The sequence below is a fragment of the Natator depressus genome, chromosome 14 (genome assembly GCF_965152275.1).
Source record: "Natator depressus isolate rNatDep1 chromosome 14, rNatDep2.hap1, whole genome shotgun sequence".
NCBI lineage: Eukaryota > Metazoa > Chordata > Testudines > Cheloniidae > Natator > Natator depressus.
The window spans coordinates 5,678,959-5,691,513 of NC_134247.1; the positions used below are offsets into that span (position 1 = coordinate 5,678,959).

At 43.1% G+C, this 12,555-nt stretch overlaps 1 protein-coding gene across 1 annotated transcript; it reads right to left on the bottom strand.

The window, feature by feature from the left end:
- Window positions 1–3,738: 3,738 nt before the first annotated feature.
- KCNJ2 (potassium inwardly rectifying channel subfamily J member 2) lies at window positions 3,739–11,946 on the bottom strand. The gene is made up of 2 exons (XM_074970536.1): window positions 11,806–11,946; window positions 3,739–6,542 (listed from the first exon to the last, which is right to left on the bottom strand). Exon 2 carries the CDS (start codon window positions 6,318–6,320, stop codon window positions 5,037–5,039), a length of 1,284 nt encoding a protein of 427 aa, XP_074826637.1. The 5' UTR covers window positions 6,321–6,542; window positions 11,806–11,946; the 3' UTR covers window positions 3,739–5,036.
- Window positions 11,947–12,555: the final 609 nt, after the last annotated feature.

Below are 12,555 nucleotides of genomic sequence, written 5' to 3' on the forward strand. Positions count from 1 at the left end.
ATGGAGAGTTGAAGCTACTTGCCCAAAGGCACATAGGGAGCTGAGGGACAGAGCCCAGAATAGAAGTCAGATTGAAGGACACACACACACACACAAAATGGTGCAAGAAGTGCGTTTGGGTCTTCAGCCTATTAATTAGAGGCACAGATTCTATTCCCAGATACTCGAGCATAACTCCAGCTGACATCCAGAGGCACTACATAGGAGTATCCCGAGGACAGAATTTGGCCTATTGTGACATCAGGTTAATGATTCAGAATGATCTAAGAAGTTTATGATCATTAAACCAAGTCTGTTTGTAATAGAGGTAAATATGGAACACGCCTTTGGGATGCTACATGGGCATTTGGAGTTGCGGCTCCCATTTTATTTTCAAATCCATGCCCAAACCTCACAGGAGGTCAGTTTATGCCCTGAGTGTCCATTTTCCCACCTGCTACGCTATATTGGTGAATGCATGCACACTTTTTTCAAGGCCCCTTGTAATCCATTATCTCATCACCATTTTGATTGATGTGATCTCTATTTTGTGTACAAACACTTTGTACTTAAGAGAAGAAGGATAGTCACATGCCATGCTTAATTTGTGCTGGGGTTTGCCAGGGCCGAGCCCTGGCACCTCTAGAGCTGGCAGTTCATAACCCCAGCGCCCCTGGGTTTGCTGCATCAGTTGTGAAAGTAAAAAAAATTGCTTGAGCCCCGGCACCTCTTTCATTACAACTTAAGCACCGGTCATGTGGTTAAGGCTCTGGAGGAGGACTCTGAAGGCCTGGGTTTAATTCTCAGTTCTACAGTCTTCCTGTGTGACTTTAAGAAAGTCACTTAATCACTCTGGGGCAGATCCTCAACTGGTGTAAATTGCCATAGGAGACAATGAGGCTCTGTGCGTCAGGCCGTAATCTGCAAACTGAGAACAATATCACCTTTCCTCCTACCCTTCGTCTACTAATATTACAAGCTTTTGAGGAAAGGGGCTGTCTCTTACTATATGTGTTACCGTGGGAGGCACTTCACAGGGACCCCGATCTTGGCTGCAGGCACTACTACAATACAGTTAAAGAGTGATGTTCTGACCCACCCTCCGCACACAGAAGATACAGACAGAAGATTGTTGGGTTTTTTTATTATTATTATTATTTAGAAATAATAAAATAAGACATAATATATAAAAATCTGTACAATCCATGATTTGTGCAGTACATGAGGAAGACTTTGATACAAAAAGGCTGCAAACAGGAAAATAGTAATGGACAATTGTCATATGTCTCGATTGTTCATCTTACAACAGCTGCAGACCAAGAGTCATTGTAAAATAAATTTCTGGTTGGCGGTGGGATGGCAACCCTGCAGCACCCTTCTGCCTTAAAATGGTCAAGAGCAGCCATAGTTTAAAGACATTACAGTACTTCTTGGTTTTACCTTGTAATCCAATATGGAAAAAAAAAAAAAAAAAAGGACCTAAGAGACCAGATAAAAACATACAAACCCTTTGTCTTTGCCAAAAGAGAACAAGTGCTAAGTTAACACCACAGAAATTTACCATGATTGGGAGAATGTATCATTAAACACAACTAAAATGTAGTGATTTCCACCCTTGCTACTTATCCAAAAAACAAGTTGCACTTAAGAGAGAGAAACAACATAGCCCAACCTGTCTCAAATGCCTTTTGTCATTGTAGGCAGTATTATGTTCAGACATTAAGTCTTATTCAAGTATTTTCAGGGAAGGGCAGAAATAACTAAATCCTCCCCGACTCCCCAAGCAAAATACATAAAACCACCTGTGCCAGACACTAAAGACATTGAGCCAACTTCATCCTTGGGGTCATGCCATAGACTAAGGGCTAGATCCAAAACTTTTAAAGCCAATGGAAAGACTCCCATCTGCTTCAATAGGCATTTGGATCAGGCCATAAATGAGGGATTAATTTGGCCCAGTATCACTAAGTATGAACGCTGTCAGTCACTATGCATGCCTTTAAAAAAAAAAAAAAAGAATTAACCAACCCTACAATAGTCAGACCTGTATTGGGCTTACCAAGGCGTGTTCAGAAATGTATTTAAACCATTTGAGATATGAACAAGGGGTGGGGAGGGTACCATGAAATATACATTGCAGGTCAGGTCTCTTTCCTAGCAGCTTTCACAAGCCAGAGGCTGAGTGCACATCTGCAAAGCTAGATTCAGTCGGTAGAGACAAAGGGTTATTTAAAAATAAAATAAATCCAGCAGAGAGTGCAATGAATTACCTAAGTATCCACTCTCAACAAGACTAGCAATCTGAAAGCTTGTAACTTTTAAAAATGCCAGTAACTAGAAAATATTTTCAAATTAAAAGTCCATGCTTAAATAAATAACAGAAGTTCATAGCATTAGGAACCCTATAAGGCTTGCAAGTATTTGCTAAAACCATGCTAACCGGTAGCATCTAGGTACGAGCTAGCAGAAACTGCTGAACTGAATTTATACTTTCTATGGATTTATTTAATTTTTCATTTTTCTTCTTCTCCTTTACAGACTTCTATTTACATTTGGCTTTAAATATGAAAATACTTGATAAACTTTATAAAATGTACATTTAAAAACCATTTCTGAAAAACCGTGACTCGAAAAACCTGTACACCAGAAATTTCAGATTTTTTTCCCCTTTTTTTTGTTTTTGTTTTGTTTATTTTTTCTTAAAGAAACAAACTGAAGCTTTTTATTTTCCCTTCTCTCCTGTCCCTTGCTCTGATTTTTCAAGTTTCCTAAGTGGGGCACTGTGTATTTTGGAGTGATCTAATTGGGGAAAAGGTTCCCTTTTCTCCATCTCATTCCCCCATTTCCTCCCTCCCCCATTGCATCTTCATTTGTTTTACATTTCACTGAAGACTCTTTGGTTTAGTTGTTTTCCTTTACAAGAATATCACAATAGCAGCACAAGTAGCATTCACTGGCTATGACCCAGAACTGTGTTCAAGTTGCCGTGTGGGTTTAATTCCCTTTTCCCCTCCTCCCCCCCATAAATAGTTTTAGAACTTGTATTTAAATAACATCTGCCCTCTTTAGTATATCCAGAGCTACCTTTACAATGTAAAATTTCCACAGTTTTAGAACCCACCTATTCAGGTTACTGTAAATACCATCTTATCAGAAACCACCATCTCATTGCAGGCATTTCCTTCAGGCAGGACTGTAAGGGGCCAGAGGCCTTCACAGATATCCATTTGCAGAAGACATTAGACCTAGAACAAGCTGTTTTTTAATGGCATACAGTGATCCAATACTGTAAAAGAGTTGACTAGGATCTATTGTCCCCACCACCACCACCATTACCTATTCCTTGAGGAAGATTCAGAGGCGAGGAACCTCCAAGTACAGCTAAGTTATATGCTTGATCACAGAGGCACAGAAAACATTAAAGCATTCTTGGCAAGGGGGCCAAAATACCATTCGAGCCATGACTTTACAAAAGGTCACAAGACTTGATGTCATAGTTCATCCACGGATAGGTCAGTCGAAGTTTACAGGTAAAAAGGAGGTGGGAGAGGGAACTCTTTTACAGTATTATCTGCAAATAATCCTTTTCCAAATGATCCAGAGCACACTATTATACCTGGGCTGACACCCGTGCCCTGCCAAAGGGAAGCATTTTCCCAAAACATTCACATCCCTCTGCTCTTTCAGATTGCTCTGTTACAACTTCCCTCCTTTCCCCCCCCCGCCCCCCCCAAGGGATTTACGTGTTGCTCAGCTCACCTACACCCAAATGCCTGCTCCAGCCGAGTTAGCCTAGAGCAGATCAGCAGCTTTGCATGTCTGTAGCCTAGTTTAACTGGAAATGTAATGACCGCCTGCAGCATGTCTGATGGCTCAGTTCTCAGAACGCTGGGTCAGCTCTAAAAGGGCCCTCTAAGTTCTAGAAGCAGTTTTGGAATGTGTGTAGAATAACACTTGACCTTCTGCAGTAGCCCTGCTGGTGTTTTGCTAACAGGAAAGAACAGATGTTTGCTTCCCCCCAGCCCCCTCCCATTGCTTTCCTTCTTATAAAAAGAAAGAGAGGGAGCTCGTTTTCCCACAGAGGGGGGGAAAATGTCTTGCTTACTTAGATCTGAGTCTTACACTCTATTTTCTGAATAAGGTGCGAAATGAGGCCCTTTAAAAAGAAGTCTGAGGTTCAAATTTTGTTTGTTTAAAGCAGCCTGTTTCATTTAAATAAACTCCACTGTGCAAAACTGTGCATTTTCTTTGGTATCCATTTAGGTAGTTTTAACTTAATTTTTAGATAGAGAATTAAACTCTATCAGCCCCCTCCCATCCCCGCTCCTGGAATTTTTTTTTCCTGGAGGCTACCAATTGGCCTGATGTTACATAATGCCCCTTATGTAACTGAAAAGAGAAAGAAATTGATTCTAGCTATCAAACTACTGGCCTCAAAAGAAGTTCAGACTATACGGCCGTATTGGCCTCTTTGAAGTGTGATCACGAGCTTTTCAACCCAAAAAGTTCAATGCTGACATTTTTTTAAAAAAAAAATTACACAAAAGAAAAAGAAAAAACTACATGGCCACAAAAAAATTACAATTTGTGTCAATGTAGTTAGCAGCAGCTTTCTTAAAATAATAACAACAACAACAACAACAATAATAATAATAAGGCAGATTCATGCCTTTGTTATGCCATTAAAAACATTCTTGTTCCCTAGAGAGAAGCATTCTGGAAAAAGTTGAAAAAAAAAAAATAACCCAACCAAAGCTCGCCTGCAAGTTCAAGTTTTGTAAAAAAATATATACATAATTTATTCTACAATATATATGTGCCTTCTGATCATGCTTAGACATTGTTTAGTGCTTCGTGTTTAGAGTTCATTTTCAGCTCTCTCTCCTGTAAAGACAGCCCTAAAACTGGCTTAGATTCCTCAGGACCGCTTGTCTTCACGCCTTTCTTCAACAGTACCATCATCTGAAAACTGCTTTGGGCCAACTCTCAGCTCATTGTGCCTTTGACCGACATATTTTTCTTTTAAACCAAAAGATAACAGAGAAAAAGTCAGTCAGTCATATTTCCGATTCCCGCCTTAATGGCCTAGGTTCTAGTGGCACCCCAGCTTGGTTATGATGGTCCATGTCTGGGAGGGTGTCCGTGCTCATGCTTTCAGGCACCCCATTGTCACTCTCGTCCTCTTCTTTGCTGGTGAGGGCCACTTCATTCTCGTAGCAAAAGGAATTTGCATTCGAGAGAATGTATTTCTTTTCTGCTAAGTCTCTGGCACTACAAAGGGGCGTGTTGGGCACTTCGTACGTTTTGTGGAACCTAGAGTAGTCCACTTTATAGTAGTTTTTCTCTTCGAAGAGCACAGGCTCATAACGGTGGCCCCAGAGGATTTCATTTGCCAGATATGAACTACGGCACTGGGTAGTCATGGCGGTAGCTTCCACCATGCCCTCTAATATTACTACAATTTCAAAGTCTGCATTGTCCATGTCTTGCTTACTGTAGTCATACAAGGGACTTTGTTCATCTATTTCATGGACTATTGTAATTGGGGACACCAGGAATATGCGGTCTATCCCACTGTCAAACCCAACGTTGATGTCTATTTGGTCCAAAGGGATGTATTCTCCTTCGGAGGTGATCCTGGATTTAAGGAGCTGGGCTCTCACATGTGCCTCAACCAAATGGCTTTTCCGTAGGTTTCCAACGCGCCACATTAAGCACAGCTTCCCATCCCTCAGGCCCACAACAGCATTGTGGCTGAAGACTAGAGTTTCGTTTCTCTTTTTTGGTTTAGCCATCTTTGCCATGACAGCCCCAATGATGAAGGCATCAATGATGCAGCCTACGATAGACTGGAAAACCACCATGAATACTGCGATGGGGCACTCGTCCGTGACACACCTAAAACCATACCCAATTGTTGTCTGGGTTTCGATGGAGAAGAGGAAGGCTGCAGTGAAGCTGTTCACATTGGAGACACAAGGTTTGTAGTTTGCTGGCTCCTCCAGATCCCCATGCAACAGAGCAATCAGCCAAAACACACAGCCAAAAAAAAGCCATGAAAGAATGAAAGCCAGGCAGAAGATAACTAGCATCCACCTCCAGCGAATATCCACGCAGGTGGTAAAGATGTCTGCCAGGTAGCGTTGTCCTTTCTCACCCACATTAATGAACTGGACATTGCAGTGTCCATCTTTCTTGACGAAGCGGCTTCTGCACTGCTGCCTAGTGTGTACCTTGCTCTTCCCGTTCCCGAAGCCATTGGCAACTGCCATGGTTGCCAGCTTCATGCCATCCTCCTCTGAGGAAACGATGCTATAGCGGTTGGTTCGCACGCTGCCCATCACTACTGCTGTGGACTGAGGTGCTTCTGCTTTAGAAAACAGTCTGAGTTTCTGCAAAACCCTTTGGAGAAACAGTTTTGAAAGTTCTAGAGGAACACACACACAGGAAAAAATAAAAGGGCTAGGTTGGAGTTTCCGACAACCCTTGGCTCTACCAAGGAGAGTCTTCTGACATGCAGAGTTAGCTTAGCAATTGAACATCCGTCATAGAGAGCACATGGTCTGCAAGAGAAAGACACACTGCATATTAGAACTCATTGGGACAGAATACTGAATCAAAGCTATATAAAGACCCCAGCCTCCAAATCCATATGGTTCATTTTTCAATCTATTCACTTCTATTCATGGAACTGCCCTGAGGCACAGAGATTCTCTGTTTATGGATTGACAAAACTGTCATCATTAATACAAAGAAGTCATCACTCTTTCTATAGCAAGCACTAAAGTGAACAGGTCTTAAAGAAATATTCACTTAAAAGCAGGAAATACACGTATCTATCTAGTACATACACCTGCACCTTTGGTGGTTTTCTTGGGAATGGTGAATTAGCTTTAACACATGCATGTCTGTTCAAGTCTCAAGTTGATTTACAATGACATAGAAGTCTGTGTGTCAGGGTCTATTCCAGCCAAGATACAGGTGTGTGTTAATTAAAAGGAACAAGTGCGTTATGAGGATTAAATGCTCCTTGGGCCAAATTTCGCTCTAGTGATACTCCACTAACTACCATTAAATTACAGTTATGCAGAATTCAGCCCTTTACTAGTCCATTCAAGCAAAAGTCATGCATTCACTCTTTGCCAGCAATAGGAATAAAGCCATACAGACTATGTTGGCAACTATTTAAACCAAAGCTACAGCAATTTGATGGGATCCATACAATCATTAAATTCACAGTAGGAAATCATCACACAAACCAAATGAGGCCTCATCCTGCTCCGGCTGAAGTTATTGATAAATGGCTTTAACAGAAGCAGGATTGGCCTAACATCTCTGTGGTGCCTTTGATGGTGGGTACAAGGCACTTTCCTCTCTGGAGATAAAGGGGATTCCACCCCAAAAAGGAGAACGGTCCTGAGTTTCCCTTGTGTCTTGAATATCAATGGTTAGGGCTTAGCCTAGTGGATACAAGATGCGTTTGCTGAGACTGGAGGGCACCAAACTCATTTCATGGAAGTCTAGCTTAGACCCAGTGTTTGCTTTTAACAAGCACATCATCCATTAAGTCATCATCCATTGTATTGAGGAGATTTAATTGAAATACTGCAGAGGAGGCAAAATGCATGAATTGTAATAATCCCCCCTACACACACATGGCCAACGGGGGAAAGAAAGTCATAACTGATTTTAAAATAATGAGGATTTTAAGATAATGTCTGTTGTGGGTTTGCCACAGCAGGAGATCTAAGTACGAATCACATTAGCGGAAGAGTGCACTAAAATGTCTTTTGTTAACGGATATTCACAAAATTAATCCGACTCAATTCTAAAACCTGACACAATTGTGTCAACCAAAGAATAAGACTTCTGCATGTGAAATAGTTTGCACACACTCTAGCTGTTCTTCCTGACCTGGGTAGAGCAAGGTTAAAAAGTCATACTGTAGATAGGAACGTCCCCTGGTCCAATAACAGGGTTAAAACCTAGACAGATTTGGAATCTCTAGAGTTCAGCATATGATCTCTTAATTCCTCCGTCCCCTACATCTCTCAGCTGCATCACAAGGACACAGGTAAGCAGATGTGTGTAAGAAAACAGCAGGTGACAAGCAAAAAGAATAAGAGATCTTTACAGATGTGCATAAGACATTTCTTCCTGAAGAGCTACTTCATGGTTTGCTTTAAATGCGCACACACTTCAAATTACTCTACAAGAAATGTGGCCCAACAAATATTTCCTGAGATTAGTCATCTGTGACTCCTGCAGTGCGTGATACATTTTGGCAGCTTTCAACTTTTAAAATACCCAGTTTGAATGTAGCTTTCATATTAATGTATAAAGATGATATGATGCTGTTAAACTTACACCTGTCTGAATATTTTGTTTGCATTGTGTAAAGTTCCCTTTGTATTTTTTTTTTTTTGGGGGGGGGGGGGGAGGAAGGGTGAGAAGAACAGAGATTCTCATTCCTGCCAATATATAGCTCTCTAAAGCGATGGAATGCTTCTAACATTCAGTTTGAGATATTTTCTGTTGTATTTGGTTTTAGATGCATTTTCAAGCCAAGTGGGAAGGCCAAATTACTATTTATATGTTCCATGAAAAAGAACAGCTCATTGCAAAATCATTGCATTGGTTTGCAGATTAATCACTTTTATAAACCACATCCTAAAATCATGATCATGTTGAACTTCCATGTTCTAAGCAGGTTTTGCTCCAAGTTGATGGAAATATATAGCCTTAGAACTAATTTAGTCATTTTTCTGCATTGTCTCTTGGATTTCAAGGGAGGAAGGGTCTGGGGAGGGGACAGCTGTGAAATCTGAGGGACCTGAAAGTGCAACTACATACCAAAAAAAAAAATTTTTTTTGACCCCAAGACATTTGTTTGAATTCCACAAATCCCTGAAACCACAATGCCAGGTTCCTACAAATATCTTGCCATATTTAGAACCCTGGAAATAGTGATATGACAATGGTAGGTGCCTATTTCCATTGCTAATTGTCACCTACTGTACATCTGCATGGTATCATTAGTTAGAATCATAGAATATCAGGGTTGGAAAGGACCTCAGGAGGTATCTAGCCCACCCCCTGCTCAAAGCAGGACCAATCCCCAATTTTACCCCAGATCCCTAAATGGCCCCTGCAAGGATTGAACTTACAACCCTGGGTTTAGCAGGCCAATGCTCAAACCACTGAGCTATCCCTCCCCCTATTAATAATTGTGTCACTGCACATGTTATGCCTTTGGAAGCAAAAACTGCTCCGACTTTGGCTTAAACGTTCCTGAAACACTGAAATGCAGCCTAGAGGGTATCTCTTTCCTGTGTTTATAGACTTTCTGGATGTTTAGACAACAAAACTCTGGCACATGCCACATATTACAGTGCTGGTCATAGGATAGCTGTCTACTGTCTTTTAACAACACAAATTGCCTCTCATCCTTGTGTGTGCTTTGAGTAGCTAGGATACATGCGGGGGGGGGGGGGGAGGATTTGTAATACTTCAGCAGTCAGACTCACAGCCAGTGAAACACAGTGGGCCTGATCCTGCCCAGTCAAGAAGGGGGCAAAATTCCCATTGACTTCAAGGATCAGGACCTGTAAATATGTGTATGGGGGAAAAAAAATCAATAGATCCACCAGTGTTGGGATCTGAACTTTGTGTATCCTAAACTCTTCCAGTTGGCTGCAGTGGGAGTTTGGGGACTGCAAGGAATACAGGGTCAGGTCCTATACTGTACAGTGTGCACAAAGCTAAGAATGCACAGACCTGGGCTAAAAATCTAATAGTATGCCCTACTTTGATAATCCACCTGCTGCTCAGTTGTAATACAAGTCTAATTTTTCCAAACATTCTCATGTTATCACTGAGTACAAAGAGGGGACAAAACCTACAACCCTCACTTGGTGGGGGGGGGGGGTTGTCTGTAGTATTGGGCCCATTGCATAATGGCATGTAGTCAGGCAAACTAAATTATTTTATTTTATTCACCCCATTATCTCTCTACAGAAAAACAACACCGTTTTCACTGTAGAGAAGTACTGAAACCAGTTGCTGGTATGTGCACAGATTCACTACAGTGAGGTAGATCAGAATTTCAAGTATTGCAACGGGAGGCTTGAAAAGGGGGGAATAGAAGGGGACTTCACTATTAATGAAGCATTCCTGGACAAACACTGATTCAAGAACAACAGAATCTCTAAGAGCCCACAAGGAAAAATAATTACATCGATGTCTGTAATTTGCACTGATCGAGTGGAAGCGGAACGTGCAGGAGGGTTTCAGACTGATCAGAGATAGAGATGATACAAGAGTTGAGAGAGAGAGAGAGAGAGATTGCTAATGAGCGATCTGGGCAGTTATTCCCAAGCTGACGCCACATTACCCTGCTTTGTGTGTGCAAGGCACATGTTGCTAAGTGAGCACAACTGCTACCTTCCTCCCTCTTCAGTAAACAGAGCACAAGAGCGGTCTGCCAAGATATATAGCAAAACCAAAAGTCCATGCTCTCTTATTTTATTGGTCAGAGATCTTCAGTGACCTTTCCCCAGTCCCATATATTATTTAAAAGTTATTAGCCCAGACTGTCCTCATTTCCCTACTTGCTTTGGTTAGGGGATTTGAGGCATATTACGTATTAAAGGCTAAGCTAGCTTGGATCATGACAGATTTTCTTTAATAAAACAATGAAGACATTAGAGAAAAGAAAAGTAGGTGATACAGGAAAAATGTACGGAGAAAAAGGGGAAAGAGAAGTGGCACTGTCATCCGAGATCCTGCTCCTTTGCAGATCTCAGGATATTTCTAGATGATGACAAAGTAACTACAAATGAAATATTCATCACCAGGGGGTGTTGTTGATGTGCTGGCCAGCAGGATGGAAAAGCAAACAAGTGTAAAGGTAAGGCAGAGAACACAAAAAAGAACACAGCCTGATGAGTAGAGATGTGGCAGTGAACACATCTTTGTTAACACCCAGCATAGACTTTCAGTGTGTTCTGCAACTACTGTCTACAGACAATCTCCAAAGTGCATGTGAAGCACTTGTCTGGTTAAAATGGAAAAGTTCGTACAATACAGCCATAAAGAAGTCTGCCATTTCCTATATGTATTTTTTTTTAACTGTCATGAATCAAGTTAAAATGACGCAATCTCTCCACAGTCACTCAAACCACAATGGTTTTTTTTTTTTTACTTCTTCTTTTTGCCAGACCCATTAGGAAAGAATTCCACAAGTTCCTTTGATGCATCTTCCATAGACTACAGTCGATGTGCAGTGTTATGAATAAATGTCACAGTGTTGTGCAAGAGGTGATAGTTCATTTTTTAAAAAAATGAATCTAAACTGTAATTCTGTATGCTTTGATCCCTTCCCTCTCTTCTAGAATCCCTGAAATACTAGGCAAAAAGAAAAGGATGCACAGGGCAGAGGAACGGAGAGTTTTCATGCTAACTTCCAATCCTCCCCCAAAATACAATATCCTTCAGTGGCAGCTGGTGCCTGGAAAGAAGTGAGCACAAACAGATGCTCAAGTGTTCCAAGCATACCTAGCTAATTATTTGCGCTAGTGAGATTAATTAGACTGTTTGCATGATGTATGAGAAAGGGTAAAGCTCTCCCTTCATGTGACTATGCAGAAAAGTGCAATCAATAAACCTGATAGTAAAGCACATACGTATAGACTGATCCCCCCCCCCCCCCCGCCTCCCTCCCCCGGCACCCCTTAAGGCACAGACGTTCGAGGGTGGCATTTCAGAAGTGACTGCGCTGCCGACTTCACTACAGAAATATGTAGGTTAAAATACAGTGGTCCTTACCTGTTAGTGGATTTAAGCTGGGGATGTAGATACATAAAAGAGTGTAAGATCCAGTGGCTAGGGGGGAATCAGCAAACCAATCCCAAGCTCCCTACCCCGCTGCACCGTTTGCAACTCAAACACTTCACGAGCTACTGCCTCCCTTTTGAGGGCGGCCATGTGATTTTTAATACCGGCTCGGCAGTCTCCGCCCTCCGGGGCTGCCCCAGACCAATGGGAGAAGGGAGGCCGGCCCAGCCTTGGCTGGGTCTCCGCTGGAGCGCCCGGCTCTGCCCAGAGCAAGGGATTCCCGCAGCGGGGGCCCCCGGGCTGGCGGTGCTGCGCCGGGGCGTTTGCAGCGAGCGCAGAGCCTGCGCTGCCCCGGCCGGCGCGCAGCGGGGACCGGCTCGCCCCCGGCCCCGGGGCGGGTGGCACCTGGCGGGCAGCAGCGGCTGGAACTCGCTGCCCCAGGCTGGGGCGCGGGTCTCCTGCCCCCGCGCCTCCGACAGCCCCAGGGTGCCCCTCGCCCCGCCGCGGGGCTGCCCCGTTGCGCGCTCCGATCCGTCCCCGAGTGAGCCCCGGGGGCGCTGCCGTGCCAGGGGGGAGAGCAGCCCGGAGCCCCTGGCCCTTTGTGGGGGCGGGGGGGGGTGCAGAGGGAGGACGCACCTTGCAAGGGAAGAGGAGGGAGAGCGGGGGGGGGGGAGGGATGTGCCGCTTCTTGGGGGAGGAGGAGGCTTTTCAGGAGCTGGAGAGACTAAAGGAGGAGTGGGG

Bases quoted from the DNA above. Each gene is read 5' to 3' on its own strand.
- KCNJ2 (XM_074970536.1), bottom strand. From the start codon at position 6,320: ATGGGCAGCGTGCGAACCAACCGCTATAGCATCGTTTCCTCAGAGGAG.